A 20,850-nucleotide genomic window follows, 5' to 3' on the forward strand; every position below is an offset into this window, starting at 1 on the left:
GCCAGGCAACTCTTAATATTGTCGAATGCGTTTTTCCATTCTTCCTCCCATCCGAACTCGGCTTCCTTTTTGAGGAGCTTGAAGAAAGGCAAAGCCTTCTCTGCCGATTTAGGCAAAAATCTGGTCAGGGCCGCATGACGTCCTGTGAGCTGTTGGATTTCTTTCTTACTTTCAGGCTGCTTCATTTCGAGGACGGCCTTGCATTTGTCGGGGTCTACTCTTATTCCTCGATTGGTAAGCATGAAGCCCAGGAATTTTCTAGCTGGTACCCCAAAAGCGCATTTCGCCGAGTTCAGCCTGATCCTGCGAGCTCTCAGTCGCTCAAAAGTTTCCCTGAGGTCGGTTATGTGTGCAAATATGTGCACCGACTTGACAATCATGTCGTCGATGTATACCTCTAGGTTTCTCGTAATTTGCCATTGAAAAACGCGGTTCATCATCCGCTGATATGTCGCCCCTGCATTTTTGAGACCGAAAGACATGACGTTGTAGCAAAAATTTCCCTTTTCATAGATGAAGGCAGTTTTTTCGTGGTTGTCAGGGTGTAGTGGGATTTGGTTGTACCCAGAGTACGTGTCCATAAATGACAGCTGAAATCCTGACGAATTGTCAACTAGCTGGTCGATGCTCGGCATGGGGTATGAGTCCTTTGGGCAGACCTTATTGAGGTCGGTGTAATCCACGCATATCCTCCATCTCCCACTTGGTTTATTTACCATCACCACGTTAGACAGCCAAGTGGTATACTGTATTTCCCTGATGAATCTGGCTTCTAGCAGCTCATCGACGTGCTCATTCAAGGCTTGACGTCGGTCGGATCCTATCTTCCTATTCTTTTGGGACACTGGCTGTGATCCGGGGTACATGGAGAGTTTGTGGCAGCAGAAAGTTGGGTCTATTCCTGGGATCTCCGAGGCTTTCCATGCAAATACGTCGCGGTTTTCCTTTAGGAAGGAAACCAGTTCCTCTTTGAAGTCAACATCTAGGCCTTTCCCCAGCTTAGTGTGCCCTTTGCCATTCTCCGCAATATCAACATCCTCCAGCTCCCCTTGGGGTTCTGGACAAGGTGCTAGGAGCTTCTCTCTCACGTCGAGTTCTACCAAGTTGACCTCTCTTCCACATGCCTTCAGTGATTGGTCCTTAACTCCTCCCTCTTTAAGCCGAGGTGGAGATTATGGACCTCCATGATGGACTCGTAAAGTCTCATAGTAGCACTTTCTTGATTCTTCTTGATCACCTCTTATGGTGACGATCTCGTTGTTCATCCCAGACATTTTCAATGCTTGATGTTTTGTGGAGATCAGCATGTCCCATTCATGGATTGCAGGCCGACCAATGATCACGTTGAAGGAAGACGAGGTGTCCACCACGACGAAACAAACCCTTCCAGCTCAGAACGAGTCCTTCGTGCCCAAGGTCAAATTTAGGTCGATGTAGCCTTTTGAAGGGGACGCCGCTCCGTTGAACCCGACCAGCTCGGTGACGCATGGTTTCAAGTCCTTCTCATCCAGGTTCATCCTCTGGAAAGCATCCCATAGAATTATGTCAGCTGAGCTTCCGTGGTCAATAAAGATTCTCTTCACTCGGCAATTGACTAGCACTCCGGTGATCACCAATCCGTCAGTGTGTCCAGGTACGACCATTGCTAGTTCCTCCTGAGTGAAGAACAGTATCAGGGGAGCAGGTTTGTTGTCTTTCCCTTTGAATGTCGGCACGTCTCTTACAGATATGACCTCTTTTAGGTACTTTCTTCTGGCATTTGCGGAGTCTCCTCCCCCACCTAGAGCTCCACTTATCACGTTGCATTCGAATTCGGATTCAGGAAGAGCTTCGTCCTTTTCGTCGACCTTTTTGCCTTTGGCAGGTCGGTCTTGTCTTTGATCCTTTCGATCCTCTCTCTTTGGGCTTCGACTTCGGCTTCTTTGCTTTCGCTTATTATTTTTCTTGCCCTGTGTTCGGATGATATATTGCTTCAATTTTCCCTCTCTGACGTGCTTTTCAATTGCATCTCGGAGGTCCAGCAATCATCCGTAAAGTGACCGTTTTGGTCGTGGAAGGCGCAATATTTGTTTCTATCTAATCCGAACTTGGCTTTGAGGGGTCGAGGTCTCTCGACATGGCGCATCTCGGTCTGAGCTACCTCTTTCCATATCTTGGATCTGGACACGTTCAAAGGTGTATAATCGTCATACTTCCTCCTTGGTGATCGGTTTTTCGACCTCTTATCACGAGTGTCCTTTGCTTTTTTGGATTCTTTATGGTCCCGGTCTTTGTTGTTTTTCTTACTCGGGCTCCGACGTGTAGGGCTTCGTCCTCGTGATTCGACGTAGATCTTTTGCATGTCCTCCATGTCAATGTATTTGTCCGACCTTCTCCTGAACTCCTCCAGATTGTTCACCGGGTTCTTATTGATAGACCTCGCCAATGGGGAGTCGCCATCCAATCCCGAAATGATTAAGTGGAGGTGCACTGCTTCAGTTAACCCTCGTACCTTGAGGGCGGCATCCTTGAATCGATCGAGGTACTTCCTCAGCGATTCGTTCTCCTTCTGCCTGATTCTTCCCAAAGCATAGGTTGACATCAGATGCACCTTGCTTGTTGCAAAGTTAAGTCGGAAAGTCTGAGCTAGGTCCTCAAATGAGTCAATTGAGTTCCTAGGGAGCCTGGTTATCCAGGTCATTGCTTGACCAGTCAATGTCGTCGCAAAGATCCTGGCCTTAATAGGTCCAGTGATCCCGTTGAATAACATCTCGGTTTTGAAATCCTCTAAATGGGCTTCTGGGTCCTAACTTCCGTCGTATGGAGGTATCCTGGTGCTCTTGAATCTCGGCGGTATGGCCAAGTTCATGAGCCTCCCAGTGAATGGGCTATCATTAGCCTCTTCATCCTCCAGATAATTTTCGTCCTGGTTGTCGTTCGGACCTCCACCATTCCGGTTGTTGCCGAGATTAAGGTTCTTCACATTCTGCGCGTTTCCTTCGACTGTAGCCGCGTTCTGCTGCCGCGGACCTCCATCACCAGCATAGCCGCGCCTTCTAGGTCGATCTTCAACGTTTTGATGCTGGAGGTCTTCAGCATTCTAATGTTGGACGCCTTCAGCGTTCTGATGAGTTACGCCTTCGGCGTTCTGATGTTGTACTCCTTCGGCATGTTGCTGCTGAGGTCGGCCATTTACGACATGCTCGGCTCCCCTAGGCTGGCCTTCCGCGTTCAAGGTCCTCAGCTCGGCCTCCAATGTCGCCATCTTTTGGGCATCCATACGCTGCTGGGTCAGGAATCTGTTTTCCATTTCTTGCAACCTTTGAAGGATTGCGCCCATAGCCATGTTTGTCACGTCTGGTGGCTCATTGTGTGGAGGTGGACGAACTGCAGCCATCGCTGCATTCGGCTGGGGTCTGGGAGTCGGTCCTTGTGTGCCGACCTCGCTGACCTGTACCTCTACCAGCACCGGGTTTGCTTCCGGTTGGAGCTATTCTGGGGCAGATTGGTGTTGAGGCATGCCATAAGGCTGAGGCTGAGATTGATGCGGCGACATTTGGGAAGTGCTAGATGTCGAATGAGTGTTCGTCATCGTGGAATGGGAGTCGAAATTTATCGACTCCCACAGACGGCGCCAATGTTAGGTCCTGGATAGACCGTATTGCTATACCGTAGGGTATGCGCTCAGAGATAGTGTATATCAACTGTATACTAGGCTTATAGCCGAGGTCCCAATCACTGCGCACAAGCAATAGGCTTATAGCCAAGAGGTGGGTGTGTGCACAACGTGGGCAGAAGTAGTAAATGAATTATGAGTGTTTACCTGGGGTCCTTAGGCTCTTATTTATAGGATTACCTTCTTAGGCTTGGGCCTTTTGAGATTCCCCAATTGTAGTAGGATTCAACTCCTCTTCTGTTGGGATGTGATCCTTATCTGGTGCTCTTTAGCTGTTTGGAGTTGTTGAGATGTTGATGGCTCTGTATCTCACAAAATATTCTGATAGGTAGTTGGGATATGATATTCATATCCATAACACTAAGATTGGTTGTTGGTTGGTTTAAAGTGAAACTAAGCTCCAAAGACTAATAAAAATGCAAGATGGATGGCTAAAAATCACGCTAGGGTTTCAGCCAACACTTGATAAATAAGTGTTCCACGTGTTTGATGTTATGTTTAAATGAAAATATGATCATTGGTGAATTCAAACCGCTCCCGATGCTTCAAAGCATGAAATACGTGTTTCTCTCTCCAAATAGGATTTGCTCTTCTCAATTGTTCAGAAGCTCCCTTCTTTCTGAATGTGCCACCTTTTTATAGTGATGAAACCATATCTTTTAATTTTTCATAATATCTTCAATGGAATCTTTACTATAATTTCCAATCATATTTTTAATCAAATCATTAAAATCTTCTCTTTTATATTTAAAGGAAACAATTTCCTTAAAAGTATTCAAGAGAATCTTCAATAAGATCTTCAATCAATTATATAATTCAAAAATTCAAAACAAATCCACTTGAGCTCTCCAATTTATCTTTTTATTAAGCTGAAAATTACTGCAAGATATAATAATTTTTATGAGAATATTACTGAGAATAAAATAAAACTTTAATTATAATTCTCATAACTTTTAATTACTTTTAAATCAATTTCATGCTCATATTAACCCTTAATACATAATGAATTGGAGACTTATCAGAACTATTATGATACTTTATAGGAATTCTTCTGCTATTTAACAAATTAAGTGCACATCTGTACTGTAAGTGTGTAACACTTTGTGTTGTGAAAACAGGGTGTTACATGAGCAGTGTTAGTTCTGCCAGAAAATTTGCCGAAAAAAATGTTGGAGTTGTAGATAATTACTATGGAGGTCTTTGAACCCTAAACCACTATGAAAAACTTGAATTTAAGAATAAGAGGCGTCAGATCGTGGCAAAGGAACTGCAGTAGCAACAAACACCAATAAGGGCGCAAACCATGCAAAGGTTGATACCGGAACAGGGACAATCACAGACAAATAGGAACTCCAGCAACTAAGTAACGACTGATGCAGATCCACGCGAATAGGGACAGATTGGTTCGGTGATGCAGGTGCAGAACAAACTCGCGAGCAGTAACCATGTGAACAGGGACAATGATGTCCGTGGAGATTACACACCTGCGACTCAAACGATTTCTGTCGAACAAGGTGAAGGCAAATATGGATAGAGGACAGTAGGGCAACTTTGTCTGGGAGACAGTGCGTGGAGACTCCGATGACGGTAGGTCCTCCGATGTTAGGTAGATTAGCTCCTTCTGATTCCGTTGACGTGTGGCCAGAAACTGACAACGGTTACAGTTTCTGGGAAAATTTTTACTCGGTGGACAGTGGGTCGACTGAAAAGATGCAGATCAAGATTTCTCTTGTTAAGCTCTAGATACCATGTCAAATGAGAATAAGACAAGAGATATATAATGGAATCCATGTGTTTCAACTACACAACGGAAACTCTATTATATAACTGAAAAGAAAGAAAATACAAAGATATATAGATGATGTGGGAGTTCTATATTACTATTTACAACAATTATTATTATTGTCATAGAATAATTGCACTATTAAAAATTTAAACTCAAAAGCATTAATTGTTGTTTTATGATGGAGTACCCCATAATTCCGAGCTCTAGCCAGTATATAATGGTCTAATTCAGGATCATATGAGTAACTTCAACTTTTTGAGTGATCCTATGGATCAGCACTCCACAGAGCAGATGAACCAATTCAGGTCTCTTATGAGCTTCGTAATTTGTCGGCTAAGGAAAGGTGTCCCTACTCCCTACTGCCATCCCCATCACGCCCTCCACACTCGTTTATCTCTCTTCCTCTGTGTGTGACCGACAAAACAGTGATGTTTCAAATCGTGTGTATTTGTCTACATATATAGGTCAAGAAAAGAAGCTCTTGCAAGTTGTAATTGAAAATCCAGGGCACACAAGTCTCTATAAGCATTTTTCTCGTCACATCTATTATTTGCATAATTATAGGTTGTATTTGTATTGTTTTCGATTCTATATTTGGGGTTATTGTTTTTAAAATTGCGTAACGGTGGTTGTAGCTAGAGCGCTCACTAATGCCCTCTAGATCTGTATCTTACGATTTTGTTGTTTGCATCTTGGGAAACCATGCCTTAAGTTCTTGTACTTTTGGCATCTAAGACTTAAATATTGTGTTTGATTCGTGGGACAGTGTTCGGTTCTCTACAATGTCAAATGTTTGAAAGAGGTGCTAACTTACCTGTTTTTGTATTTTAATTTTCAAAAATGGCTCATAATATATTAGAGAATATAATATAAATCATTAAAAAGGCCTTCACCCAAGCCTTAAGATTTTGGTTTTGGTTGAAGTGGTTCTTTAGCATGGTATCAGAGCTTCAATGACCATGAGATCACGAGTTCGATCCTCATCGCCCTCCACTTTCAGGTGGAATTAAGAAAAGCACAAGGCAGACCAAAAAATGGGCTTGTGCAGCATAAGACACAAGACAAACCAATAATAGGCTTGTGTCATATCCACGTTTCAAGCCTAAAGGGCTCTTGAGTGATGAGGTGTGTTAGAGAAGCTTCAAGCCTAAAGGCTCTTGCGTGAGGGAGTGTGTTAGAGAATATAATATAAATTATTAAAAAGACCTTCACCCAACACCTTAAGGTTTTGGGTTGAAGTGATTCTTTAACGTAATATTTCACAAAATCTAGTTGACCGCTTATTTTGGGGGTTCTACCATTTTGCTTTGAAAAGTTGTTTAAACCAGTTGTAGCCAAATATGGTAAGCACAAATGCATTTCTCTCGCCAAATAAGAGAAAAATTGAGACCACTTAACGTTAATTGTCATTTGTCTCCCTAAATCCCATAGCACCCTAAACGTTGAATTACATGAAACATTTTATTCTCTGGAATGTGTCTATGGTATGTTGTGCATATAGCTAATGTGGTTGACTGCAATCTATAAGGACTCTTTTTAATTATCGTAAGATTATGAATCATAAATACAAGGGTTATTCTACGAGTCAATCAGCCATGCGTGTGTGCCCCCTCACATCAAGCTTTGGGGACCATTAATGAATAGTTCCTGACCCACTCCATTCATGAAGTTTTCGCAGGTTCAAATACACCAACACTCACTTAAGATTCATGCACGAGAATTGACTATATCACAATCTGGTCCACACTTCTTTCCTATTTAACTTTTCATTTGTTTAATTATTTATTACGTTGTCTATTTTGGCCTCCACGTACAATTATGCTTCATTGAATAGTAACAGACACAATGAAGAGGGACATGGTATGGTGAAAAGCACAAAAAATTGGGTTAATCCAGCAACAGCTTTCAGAACTCCGACACACATATTATAAAGGTTTTTGTTATTTGCACGCCAAATTTCATACTCCTTTTTAACACTTTTTGTCTTTCAAAAAACAAAGAGACACATACACTAAGATATTAGGGCACAAAGGATGAACAATGTACAAATTTCACCTATTTATGCTAAAAATTTACATAATATTTATGTTTGTATTAGTAGAATGGACATTAAGGATCAAACTCAGGTCACGAGTTCTCTAATTCATGTAAAGAATTAATTTTATATTATATTTATCTGATATACATATAGAGACAATGTATTAAATTGTGTTATTTTACTTTATTATTGAGCAAATAACATTATTGTATTAGAGAGCCATGCAACATTGCACAATTTCACATAGCCACATTTAAGACACCCCACCTACCCTCTTGTGCATGCCATCATCTTTTCTAAGCCTTCCAACGAAGCTAAAAGGTTTTCTGACATTAATAGTAAGAAAGAAAGTAGTTGCATTGGGAAAAAGAAAATGACATAATTTCAGTGACCCTGCAAAGTGTAATTGAATTTAATCCAACAATTAAAAGACCTTATCTTTTGTCTGTAATGATCTATAATTAATTATTGGAATACTTAATCTTCTAATCCCTCTTCGATTCTCCTCAGTTTCACCATTAATTCTTTGTGCAGGGGACCCACTAATTTTTTTTAATTTATATCAAACTGTACTGCCATACTCTTCTTTCCATATATGCACTTTTCTTTGAGTAGTCCCTCTCTCTCTTTCACTCTCACACCCTGCATTTTTACACAGCAGCACCATTCTACTTTCTGCTAACACTTTAGCTTACTCACTTTTCTTCATGGCTCTGATATTTCTCTTTGCTATTTTGTTCTTTATGGCCCCTTCAAGCAATGCCTACTGGCCACCTTCACCTGGCTACTGGCCAAGTTCCAAATTCAGGTCTATGAGCTTTTACAAAGGGTTTAGAAATCTTTGGGGCCCTCAGCACCAAAGCTTAGACCAAAATGCATTAACAATTTGGCTTGATAGAACCTCAGGTCTGAGTCTGATTAGTTTCAATTCACATTACACGTTTTATCTACTATATATGATTGAAATGAAACACATTTTTTGTTTCTGGTTAACAGGAAGTGGCTTCAAGTCAATTAGTCCATTTCGATCCGGGTACTTTGGTGCTTCCATTAAGCTCCATCCTGGTTATACCGCAGGAGTTATAACAGCTTTCTATGTAAGATATGTTCAAATGATTTGACAAAAGAATATGTTAATTGATGGAAGCTTACACATTTATGTTTGGTGTCCCTAATGAATTACTAATGATTTGATTAATGGCAGCTTTCTAACAATGAAGCACATCCTGGCTTCCATGATGAAGTGGACATTGAGTTTCTTGGGACAACATTTGGAAAGCCTTATACTTTACAAACCAATGTTTATATAAGAGGAAGTGGGGATGGGAAAATTATAGGCAGAGAGATGAAGTTCCATCTCTGGTTTGATCCTACCAAAGATTTTCATCACTATGCTATTATGTGGAGTCCTAAGGAATTAATGTAAGTCACTATACATTTTCACAATATATGTGTATTTTTCTGTTTGAAATGCATAGATTTTTTAGTATAGTGCAGAATATAATCTGATGACTCAAGCAAAAAGAGGTAACATTAATTTAGTGATCTACTTGTGTTTTTTATAGAATTGGTCCCATTATAACTTTATACAATCGCAGCCATATTAAAAGTGATTTTTATTAACTGGTTTTATATATTTGCTTTTATTGACACAATTAAACAATGTCTCAGATTCCTTGTGGATGATGTGCCCATAAGGAGGTACCCAAGGAAGAGTGCTGCAACATTTCCACTGAGGCCAATGTGGCTTTATGGTTCAATATGGGATGCTTCATCATGGGCAACTGAAGATGGAAAGTACAAAGCTGATTACAGATACCAACCTTTTGTTGCAAGGTACACAAACTTCAAGGCTAGTGGTTGTTCAGCCTATGCCCCTAGTTGGTGCCATCCAGTCTCAGCCTCACCATATGGGTCTGGTGGGTTGACTAGACAACAACACAGGGCCATGAGATGGGTGCAAAGATACCACATGGTTTATAACTATTGCCGAGACCCCAAAAGAGACCATAGACTAACACCTGAGTGTTGGGGTTAAAACTTAAAAGTGAAGAAATGGGGATGCTTAGAGAAGATAAATAACAATGATGAAAACATAGTGCCAATATTATAAGCACATTCTTCATTTTGTATTGTTATTGTCATTTTAATGATGAAAATGAGAATTTCTTTTTTGTGTTAAAGTACACGTTCTTGTCCTTGATTCATGCGATGACACTAGTTCGTTATCGGTGTATAATTGTTCGTGGTGGAACAATGTACAAGTGGATGGATCTTATGACCACTTTTAGTTTATGCAATGTCTTTTAGTCAAAGAAATTAATAGTGTCAGTAATTCTGAAAATTTAATTGGTTCTATTAATTTATTGCAAGGAATCTTCTATAGCGTTTCAGCAGATTTTCTTTAATGATCAAGGATAATAAAGTCCGCTACAATAAATGTATAGTGAATTACTTTTTTGTTCTTTATTATTCGTGCTTATTGCACAACTTTTTAATTTCGAAAATTCGGACAAATTTCTCATCTAGCTTTCGAACCATTCATAGAGTGAAAAAGATTGAATTGTTTCCCAAACAAGCAGATATGATTAAGCAATATTGATGATAATCATTAATCCCCTTCTCTTTCTCCTTTCATCTCTGAATTTGTCAATTTTTTAAGGGTTTGATGATTGATGTGAGATGTTCTGTCATTTGAGTTTGAGTGGTTACAAAAATGATGTCGGCTCAGACGGATACACAACTTGAACGCATCAGAATGCATTTAGATAAGCAAAGTTTTGTAATTCGTCATTTAAGGAATAATGTAATTGTGAAAGGTTTCTTGGAAACATCTACTCTCTTTTTTTGTTTATTTTTTAACTATCAAATTACTGATTTTGTTATAAGCAAGTTTATTTCACATTTCCAAAAGTAAATTAAATAATTTTCTTCCGTTTTAATAACTCAAAGTGGACAGATGTATTTTTGTTGATTATTAATTCAAGAGGGAGGTTATACTATAAGTTACCGAAAAAATATCTGTGAAAAGAAACGTATAAGAAATTATTTTTCTTCAAAACTAAATATGGACCGTTTGGCTGAATTAAAAAAAATATTTATGCATTATTTTTTTGAATTAATTTTAAAATTAAAGTTGTTTTGCTTTTTGATTAATATACTTTAAGTAATTTTTTTTTCAAAGTTATAAATCTTGGTTTTTTTTTACAGAAATTACATCTACACACACATCAGATGAAAAATATTTGTATTTTAAATAACAACAGCTTGTTAAGTAAAAATAAAAATACATCAATCTAAATTGAATTGCTTCAGCTTTAGTTGGAGATTCAACTCAATCGTTTAGTGAATACAACAATCTTAATTAACTCGATCAGTTTGTCAGAGGATGACATCTCATCTAATTCTATGCTCTCATTTGGCTTAGGGGAATAATAAGTGCCATGTATTTACTATAACATAATAAACTATATATCTTATACGAGATCGATTGCACAAGCCGACCTTAGCTCAGTTGGTAGAGCGGAGGACTGTAGTGGGTAATCCAACAGATAATCCTTAGGTCGCTGGTTCGAATCCGGCAGGTCGGACTTTTTTTTCCTTTTCTTTTTAATTTTTTTTTTTTTTTTTTTAAATTGTCATATCTATTGGCCTCGCTTGAAAATTACCGCACGATCTCGCTTTCCCTAACCTCACCTGGGTTCGTCAATTGCTGTGACAGCCAACTGAATCAACTGTTCTCGCAATCTCAACATGGTATCGCCTTTGATTTTCTCATTCCATTCCTGTGATCAATCTTTTATTTTCTTGTTTATTTTAAAAAAAAAAAATTGAATGTGAATTAGGTTTGTTTGGCTTGTTTGCTGCCCCTCTTTCTGGTGCCGATCGTCAACATCCTCCCTCTTCTCTTCGATTTTCTTCTGGTAATCGAAATTGTCCATTCTATTTTGGTTTTTGAAGGTTGATTTTCCACGCAAACTCGAACAAATCTGATCTATTTTCGTTCATTGTTGAATGTTAATAAGTTTTCTGTTTTTCAAGGGAAAATTGTATCGGGTTTTTGGTTGGGAGTACAGGAAACCGGAGAGGGTTCCTCCAGCATGTCCATACAAGCCTCCAACTAACAGGGATAGTAAAGTAAGTGAATGACTTAGTTCTATATTTATTCATACAACCAGCTTCTATTTAAGCTCATTCTTTTCTCCTCCATTTCTGAACTTCTCTAATGATTTGTTCTCACTAATTATTAATAATTACAAGAATGATTCCTTGTTTTTTAATAATTTGCAAAGGAAATTGTGAAACCAATAAACAAACCAAACGCACCATTGAAGAAGTGTTTTTCTTGAACCTAGGACCTCTAATTGTGGATCTAGGTTATCAAATCGCAATTCAAATTGTGAATCTCCGATTTTGAATCTCGATTCAAATTGCGCTCCTTTAGTTCATTTTCATTTAACAATTTAATCGTATTTGACTTTTTCAATTTCTTTTTTTGAGAATTGAAGCAAAAAAAAGAAAATTAATTAATGAATCATTTGAATCGTGCAATTTGTATCAGTGATATGGAATCACACTGGTTCATGCATGAATTACACGATTTTAAGCTAACTCCAATTCATTACATGATATGAATTGCTGGCTTGCCGAGTTGCGAGATTCGGATAGTGAATCGTGAGATTCTAACAACTGTACTGTGGATTAATCCATGATTTCATCCTGATCAATAAGAGAGATTATTTGCTTTTAGATTATAGGAAATAACCAATATGATGCTGGGGTGGGAATCCCTTATTGGCAGTGTGTGAGACAACTCTTTCCTATCTGATGGAATTGGTGAATGTGAGTCTCATGTAGCTGTGTGTGGGACATCGAACTCCCTTTTGAAGTGGAGGATCTCCCCACTTAACAACTTACTTTTAGGAGTGGGCTTTCCTCTAAATCAAAATGTATCATCTTCTGGGATCTCTTAGGAGCATCAACCATCCCACATTTAACAGTATGTGGTTGTAACACAGCTTTGTGCAGTAGCTGGCAACTATGTGGCTTTTGGGGATCTTGATGAACATTGTGGGTTAATCATGGATGTCAAAACACGGCTAAGCTTATTAGAGAAGCAATGAGAAACTGCAGAGATTTGAGGTTTTCTTAGATAACTCAAAGCACATTACAAATCCATTAGATCAACTAATGCCTTCCTAAATGATTATGAATAAGCATTTTGTTGAACCTCAAGGTGCTTAAGTCAGTTGAGATTTTCTGTCAATAAAAAAAATTTAAACCAAGTAGGATATGACGTGATGCACGTTGCAATATGGACAGTTTTTCATGAGTGTAAGACTATATCGAACGGAACACAAGTATTAATCCTCTCAAATATCTTTTTGTAGAAGTCTTTATTGGAGGCATAATATCGTGGAACAGCATTTGACAAAAATAATATTTCGTCTTCTGCTAGCAATCTCATCACTCTGAGCTTTTTTAGTTTTCCATATGACCATTTTGTGCCAATTTACATGATAGAAATTGATGTTGCCACTGTTCTGTAGGATGATACTGAGATCTGGTTCCAAATCTTATGATCCTATTAGCATTTAAGTGACCCTTTCTTTTCTTGGGCTTCTTTTTTTTTTTTTTAATTCTTCTATTCTTGGTGACTTGTTCTGGAAGCTGTCAATTCTGTAAAATTTGAACATTGGTGCCTTTACCATTCTGTGCCACTTCCAACTGTAAATGGTGTCTCAGATTCAAAGAAGTTCAACATTGTGTCTAAAAATTAGGAAAGGAGGAAAACCTAATCCTAATAAATTGATAGAATGATTGATGTGTAATTCCTGGAGTGTCTGTAGGATTCCGTGGCCAGGGCACTTATTTTTATTTGGGTTTGATTGCAAGAAAAATTAATAAATAATAAAGAATAATTGGTTGTATTATTTTCAACTTTTTAGTTGTTGTACTTTATTATAATTAATACTACTTAATTTATTTTGATGGATAATGAAGTATAATTGGTGATATTAACGAGGAAAGTTTTGAATTAGAAGTGAGGTCTGAATCCTGCTACCTTTTATGCAATATTACCTGATACATGATCGTTGGCTGTTGGTTGTTGATGGAACTAAATGTATATTATTAAGAAGTAATGGAGACTAGCTCCTTATAGGGATTCAGAAACAGAAAATGGTGTATGACATAAACAGAAAATTGCCGAAAAACAAAGAAAACTGGAGAGATCTGTCAACTCATTATCTCTAGACCCTTCCTAACCCTCTTTTTACTTAATTTATGACTACCATGCACTACATATCGTTTCCACTTATATTCTCATTTTTCCCTAACTGAATCCCACCTCCCACTATTCCTTGCTAGGTTAGCATTCAGTTATGCTCTAGACTTAACTGTCAAATATTTCCTTTTTTTTTTTCTTTCTATTTTGTCTTTCTCAGCCTTGTGTGTTTATCCTTCTACTTCTCATCCCTCTTCTTATTGCATATGCCTTGGTAAAGGGGTCTATCAGTCTTTTTATAAAGACTATCATCCCGGGAATAATTTGAGCGTTGTTCAAATGTCTGTTGTCCAGCATGATATTTGGTTTAGCTGACAAGGGATTGTGTTACCGATGATCACATACATCTCTCTATTGAGAAGAAATCTATTCGTTGTCCTTTTGTTTTATCTTTGTTAAAGATGGATTATGTATAAAGGAGTGATCCTTTAAACAACCATTTAGTGACCCTTCAGTTGTCCTGGTTGAGTATTGCTGCTCTACATGACTTGATGATGGATACTGTTATGGGCGTTTGCATCATACTTTTGTTTTGACGTATGTGCATGCTTATAAACAATTTTGTGTTTTGTAAATATAAACTGAAGTACAAATCTCAATGTTATAGCAGGCTGAGGCACATGCTGAACCAGCGCCAACAGAACCTGATAAACCTGGAAGTGCAGACGTGAAGCAAGAATAATCTGCGGTAGCTACTCTACAAGGTTTTCTACGAGGGAAAAAGTACGATAACATCTGATGGTTTATATCTATAACTTCTATTATTAGTACTATAATAGTGCCTGAGATCGTTTATAATGTAAGTTGGTAATTTGGTATAATAAGATGGGAATTGGAGTTTTTCTTGTGGTATGAAAGGGTAAGGCTGTCAATGTAAAGTCAATTATACTTTTGTTTTTTGGGTTTTTTGGAAACTAAAGTCAATTATACTTTTGTTCCTTGACTTTGCCATAAAAAATTCTAATACTGTGCTTTGATCTTCGCGTTCATGAACGTGCAAGGCCCAAAAGAGGGAAGTTTGGCAACTTTATAGAGAATATGTGGTGTGAATAACAAACGTCTTTGAGTTCAACTTCTTACGAATGTAAAAAAAAAATTATTCTTTGGGACATCTAGACTATCATATGTGAATGTTTTCGGCTCGAACATGATTGTCTTGTATGGTTTATTCAAAAAAATAACAGCACGATTTTGTTTTTTTTTTAAAGATGTTTTGTTTTGACAGATACATCCCAAAATAATTACTAAATTTATAACATAAAATGCGTTGGGCAAGAATTCTTAGGTACATTTGTTTTTTAAAATGAAATTTTGGTAAGAGATTTTGTTTTGTTCCTTTTCATGCATTAGGGGTTTATTTGTATTTAACATTCCAGTGTCGTTTTTTCTTTCTTTCTAAATTAGGCATAAAAAAACCGGAACCCGATCACTTATCGGTCCTGTGTAGTCATTAGATCGTTTGTGATATCAAATCGGTGATTCACTTATAAACTCTGGTTGGTTTTTCAAATGTTGTCTAAATCATTGAGATTTGATTTCCTGGGATCGAATCCATGATGAACGTATGCAGCATTTATCGCAAGCTATATATGTATGTTAAAATGCTTCTATTATTTTATGTATTATATAATTTATATAAATTTAATTTAATCAATTGAATGGTAATCCACCGGTTAAATTATTCATCTAGTACTTTGGTTGAGTTGATCGGCTTGAGATTAATAATATTGATTTATAGCAAGCTTTAAAATCAAACTCCATAGCCAAATGATATGAACATTACCCATAAACTCATAACGATGTGATTAATGATCCGTGGTTCGTTAATGGTTCATGGCTCTTAAGCTCAAATCTATTTTTTTCTCTTTTAATATATTTTTCTTACATTTTATTCGAATCAATTAACTATGTTTTCTTTATAATTATTAATGTTTTTCACTGTAATTTATGATTTTAAAATTTTATTTAAATTCAAAAAAATCGTGTAATGTACTAGTTGTTACATTAAAAACTGATTTATGAATTTATTTATTGATAAAATACTTTTTAAATTTCTATAGCTTTATTAATTTTTTTTTAATTATCTAAAATTTAGAAATTATAAATGAAGAACCAATATTTTTTCAATTTTTAAAATAAGTCCCTATTCAATATCATACGTTTTTGTTAAATTTTAAGAACCTGTTTAATGATTAAAAATTTTAAATGGGTCATGGCTCTATTAAAAACTTTCAAAATTATAACGATTTATTTAAAAACTTAATAAAGTTAAAAGGATCCATAAAATAATTTAATCTTCTTTATTCAATTTTGATCCTCTTACTAAACTAACCTATGGCATAATTTAGTTGGATTATGGGAATTTCGGTAAGGCATCACTTAGACAATGTCATTTTCACACTTTTTAGCCTCATAACTCCCAAGGCTTGTTTTGTTACACAGGTGCACAGCTTTTTTTTTCAATTTGCTAGTATAATGGCAGCGTTGTATATGAATAACATGTTTACGTAATAATATAGAAGTTAAGGAGTAAATTTTCCGGTACATATTCTGCTATTAAAATTAAAAATGATAGGATATTTTATTTATCTTTTTCTATGCGTACCTTAGCTACTTATGTCATCCCTAGATTAGAATCTAAACTAATTTTTCTCTTGATATTCTGATTCAATTGTATTGGAGATGAGTAGGCATAAAAAAAGATATAAATAATATCGTATCTCAATTAAAAATATGTAGTGTATGATTTAGGACATGTTTGGATGAATTCTTTTTCAAAATAAACTTTTTTTTCACTTTGCATTTATATTTGAATGCAACTTTTAAAAAAAATTAAAAGTCAGAAAAAAATAAAATAATATTTTTTAAAAAAATAAATTTCTAAAAAAGTCATAATATTATTTTTTTATTAATTTTTTTTTAGATATTGATAAAAAAATAAAATAGTTCTGACTTTAAAAAATATAATGCATAAATTTGTTTATATAAAAAAATAAAATACATCCAAAAAGAGAAGTATATATTTGGTGCTATGTACTCTGAGTTACTCCTTTTTTCTTTTTTCTTTTTGTAAATGAGTTACTCCTTTTAGTAAAAGTAGAAAATCGTGGGATTTAAAAAGTAATAAATCATACAAAAATGGATAAAATAAGAAATGATAAATATATTATTATTATTTTTATTTAATAAAAGAACCACACACACAGAAAAAGAAGAACCACCAAGATATTTTACAAACAGTGCCATGATTCATTTTTATGATATGATATGATAGCAATGTAGGCTATGCTACGAGACGACGGGTCCCGTGATCCGAAACTTATTCTCTTTTTGTGAAAAGCCGAATCCTTGGAAGATATTCTATCGGGCTTTTTGACTCTTATAATTTTTTATTAATAATTAATTATTAAATTAATTTTTATTATAAATTATTTCAAAAATTTAATCTCTCTAAAAAATATAACACCAATATGTTTCTATTTGACCGTTAACCACCAAGTCTATCCGGGTAAACCTCTCCCTACTCGGGTATTTTTTGAAATTTTATGCATACCCGGGTAGGGAGGGTGTATCCAGATATATTTCTTGCGATATGAAAAATTACTTAAATTATTTATCCGGATAAGAAAAGATGTACCTGGATAAATCTCGACCAATGATATATAAAAACCCTGCCATGTATATGCTTGCCTGTGGAGTTCCATTATCGTCAGATTCTAGCCTATACTCGTGAATGATCCAATCAGTTTTTCGTCCATTAGGAGCTCTTCCTGCATAGAAAACGAGGGTCTTCCTCATGCCAATGAGTTTTGTTCGTTCATACACTGACTTGTCTCTTCCTGTTGCCTTCGAGAACCCTGCCATGGTGGTGGCTCTATTGGTTCTCGTTCCTCTTGGATATTTCTTATCTTTGTGGCTAAAGAAATACCACTCATTCTGCTCCTTATTCCCAATCCCGCATCTCTCTGTCAAATCATTCACAACCATGTTTAAAAAAAAAACAAAAAAACGAAAACAGAAACCCATTGATATTGGGGTTCTGGCAGAGATTTATCCGAGTACACCACTTCTTATCCAGATAAATAATTCAAGCAATTTATCAGATCTCAAGAAATATACTCGGGTACATCTCTCCCTAACTGGGTAGACATAAAATTTCAAAAAATACCCGGGTAGGGAAGGGGCCTACCCGGGTAGGCTTGGTGGTCAATGGCCAAACAGGGACAAATTAGTGTTATGTTTTTTTGGGAGGTTAAATTTTTGAAACAGTTTATAATGAAAGTCAATTTGATAATTAATTATTAATAATGGGTTATAATGGTCAAAAAGCCTATTCTATGGAGCCTTTACCTTAACTCGAGATTAAGATAATCACTCATCATCATCAACACTATTTCAAGAAAACCTATCTGCTGTGTCTACAATTGAAAGCACAGCCAGTTTCTAGAAAATGACATAGGGTGCGTATCACAACCTTCCCAGAATCAATTCTTTTTTAATTTCTGTTCCCGGGAACAGAAATGGATAGGAAACTCGTTTGGTAAAATCAATTTATTTTTTTGTTCCCGGGATGAACCGGTTTAATTATTGTGCTGGGGAACAGAAAGAAGAATCAACTTTTTTTTTTGTTTTTTTGTTCCCGAGCTCAAAATGAGAAACACTTATCTCTCTCAATCACTCTCCACCTCTACCATCATCACCACCACCACCATAATCCCGACACGACTGTTGCCACCATCGTCGCCGCCGCCATCGTACCACTAGCGCAGGCGCCACCACCACGATGTCACCGCCACCATTACCACCACCTCCACCCATCACTACCACCATGCCACCACCACCACAACTACCATCGCCGCCACCGCAACCACCACTATCACCGCCATCAACCATCACCACCATCATTGCAACCATTGTCGTCACCGCCACCATCGCCATCACACGCGAGTGCCACCACCCCCATCGCCATCACTACCATCACCACGACGCCACCACTACCATCACCACCACTGTCACCACCCACCACTACCATTGCCGCAACCACTACCGTCTTCACCACCACCATCGTCGCCACCGCCGCCACCAACCACCACCACCATCGTCACAGCCATTACCGGCATCACCACCATCATCGCCACCGTTACACCAATGCCACCACTACCATCACCAAGCCATCGCCACCATCACCAACACCACCACTGTCACCTACCACCAATGCCGCAGCCACTGCCACCACCACCACCACCATGATGCCTTCACAACCACCACCACCATGTCACTGCTACCATTGTTGTCGCCATCAACCACCATACCCACCACCATTGTCGCTGCCACTGCTGTCACCTCCTCCACCACCATCCCCACCACTACCACCGCCGTTGCCACCATTATCACCGTCATCGTCGCAGCCACTGCCGTCACAACCACCACCACTATCTTCACAACGTCACTGTTACCACCACTACCGTACCGCCGCCGCCACCACCACCACAACCACACCATATGGAAAGGAAAGAGTTGATCCGAAATTTTTTTATATTTAATAAGAATTATTTTTTATTATATTATTTGTTGTGTTATCAAACACAATTCTCATTCTCGGAATAAAAACGGAACATGTTATCAAACACATTTTTTTTTCTCAGAAACTATTCTAAGGCACAGAAATAAAAAAGAATTGTTTCTATTTAGAAACAGTGCTCGGAAATAGAATGGTTGTCATACACACTCATAATCACTATGACTTATGTCTCAAATTCTAATGGACTCAATTAATTCAATTTTAGGTTCGAGTATTTTTGCCAATTTAGGAATTGTAATTTTCAGGAATGAATTCATTACTTTTTACTTTTTGGACATGTCAAATCTTTGAGACATCATTATACCAATAACTCTTGGAACCAAATTTTGTTGTCTTTAAACATTTATTTTCGTAAGCATTAAATAACTCATCTATTTATGGCTATAAGTTACCAAAAAAGAGATATGTAAATGACATCATTACAATTGGAAAAAATATGAAAAAAATACAATGATATTTATATAATTTAAATATTTAAAAAAATAAAAAGATTTAATTTATTGTCCTATAATTTGTAGAAGTTAGTGTGCATTTCATAAACTAGAGCATTGTTGCATAGAGTCGAATATTCGAATCCCTTGCTAATATATCTTCATCCCACGTTGAACCCAACTACCCTAATAAATTAAAAATAAATTATGTCACTGGACTTAATTGCTTTACTTGGCTGCCAAGGAATAAAATTATATAGAAAGTTAAAAGTATAAGCTCCACATATAAATGATCTAATCGAACATGGTGTAATTATTTAAAATTATTTGTGTCTTCATCACTCTCATAAACATTCTTACGATATGCAATAACAGAAAATGATCCATATCTATATCTTAACTACTCTTCCTAAAATGATATGATATACTTGCTTAGTTGTTTTACCGAGTGGGTCAATCTTGACTGTGACTGAAATTGCTTGCGAGGAGAGTCAATTGTAAAGCACATTTTACTTGTGCAGCCGTGTGAGTTATCATATGAACCACTAAATGTCACAGTAGAAAATAAAATTGATTTACAAAATAATTGACCCTGCTTGCTTGTTTTTTTCTTCTTTGTGTTAGGTCTATGTAAAGAACCAATTCAACCCAAAATCTTAAGTTTTTGGATGAGGGCTTTTTAATGGTTTTATATATCTCAACACGCCCCTTCACACGAGAGCCCACTGGGCTTGAAGGGTGGACAATGTACTGGCCCACCTACCTGTGCGTACAAAGAAATTCCACTTGAAAGAAAGTGGATGACGGTGAGGATCGAACCCGGGACACGAGACTCTAATACCATATTAGAAACTGATATAATTGAATTGCTTGAATTCATTGATGAAACTGAAGTCTTTAAATAAAGACTTTGAAACCGTAACAAAATAACAAATTACAGCAAAAACAAACTAAACAATCAGCAGCTACAAGCTGATCCAAAAATCTCCTAGAAATCGTAACAAACTAACTACATGCTAAGGATACAAAATAATATAGAATAAAATACAAATAAATAGAAACTAACAAAGACT

The 20,850-nt window shown here is 37.0% G+C and overlaps 4 protein-coding genes and 1 non-coding gene across 6 annotated transcripts; 3 read left to right on the top strand and 2 right to left on the bottom strand.

Annotated features, from left to right (window-relative positions):
• Window positions 1–1,391: 1,391 nt before the first annotated feature.
• LOC133301520 (uncharacterized) lies at window positions 1,392–2,749 on the bottom strand. Its single transcript, XM_061501155.1, has 2 exons — window positions 2,141–2,749; window positions 1,392–1,949 (listed from the first exon to the last, which is right to left on the bottom strand). The coding sequence occupies exons 1-2, from the start codon at window positions 2,747–2,749 to the stop codon at window positions 1,392–1,394; spliced, it is 1,167 nt and encodes a 388-aa protein (XP_061357139.1).
• Window positions 2,750–8,186: 5,437 nt separating this feature from the next.
• Window positions 8,187–9,517, top strand: LOC133301529 (probable xyloglucan endotransglucosylase/hydrolase protein 32). The gene is made up of 4 exons (XM_061501171.1): window positions 8,187–8,385; window positions 8,476–8,576; window positions 8,684–8,901; window positions 9,151–9,517. Exons 1-4 carry the CDS (start codon window positions 8,187–8,189, stop codon window positions 9,515–9,517), a joined length of 885 nt encoding a protein of 294 aa, XP_061357155.1.
• A 1,461-nt stretch (window positions 9,518–10,978) lies between these two features.
• TRNAY-GUA (transfer RNA tyrosine (anticodon GUA)) lies at window positions 10,979–11,069 on the top strand. The gene is given in 2 exon segments: window positions 10,979–11,015; window positions 11,034–11,069. It is a non-coding gene; the product is annotated as a tRNA-Tyr (tRNA).
• On the top strand, window positions 11,057–14,703 carry LOC133301531 (uncharacterized). Of its 2 annotated transcripts, none has more exons than XM_061501174.1 (4): window positions 11,057–11,235; window positions 11,325–11,402; window positions 11,521–11,616; window positions 14,376–14,703. In XM_061501174.1, exons 1-4 carry the CDS (start codon window positions 11,233–11,235, stop codon window positions 14,445–14,447), a joined length of 249 nt encoding a protein of 82 aa, XP_061357158.1. In that variant the 5' UTR covers window positions 11,057–11,232; the 3' UTR covers window positions 14,448–14,703. The 2 variants fall into 2 exon arrangements, with proteins under 2 accessions (XP_061357158.1, XP_061357157.1); XM_061501173.1 differs by having other exon boundaries at window positions 11,076–11,235; window positions 14,373–14,703.
• A 1,699-nt stretch (window positions 14,704–16,402) lies between these two features.
• On the bottom strand, window positions 16,403–18,734 carry LOC133301521 (NAC domain-containing protein 37-like). Its single transcript, XM_061501156.1, has 3 exons — window positions 18,656–18,734; window positions 17,403–17,730; window positions 16,403–16,427 (listed from the first exon to the last, which is right to left on the bottom strand). The coding sequence occupies exons 1-3, from the start codon at window positions 18,732–18,734 to the stop codon at window positions 16,403–16,405; spliced, it is 432 nt and encodes a 143-aa protein (XP_061357140.1).
• Window positions 18,735–20,850: the final 2,116 nt, after the last annotated feature.

The sequence above is a fragment of the Gastrolobium bilobum genome, unplaced genomic scaffold (assembly GCF_033153095.1).
Source record: "Gastrolobium bilobum isolate Gb01-03AN ecotype WA unplaced genomic scaffold, APGP_CSIRO_Gbil_v1 utg16620, whole genome shotgun sequence".
Taxonomy (NCBI): Eukaryota; Viridiplantae; Streptophyta; class Magnoliopsida; order Fabales; family Fabaceae; genus Gastrolobium; species Gastrolobium bilobum.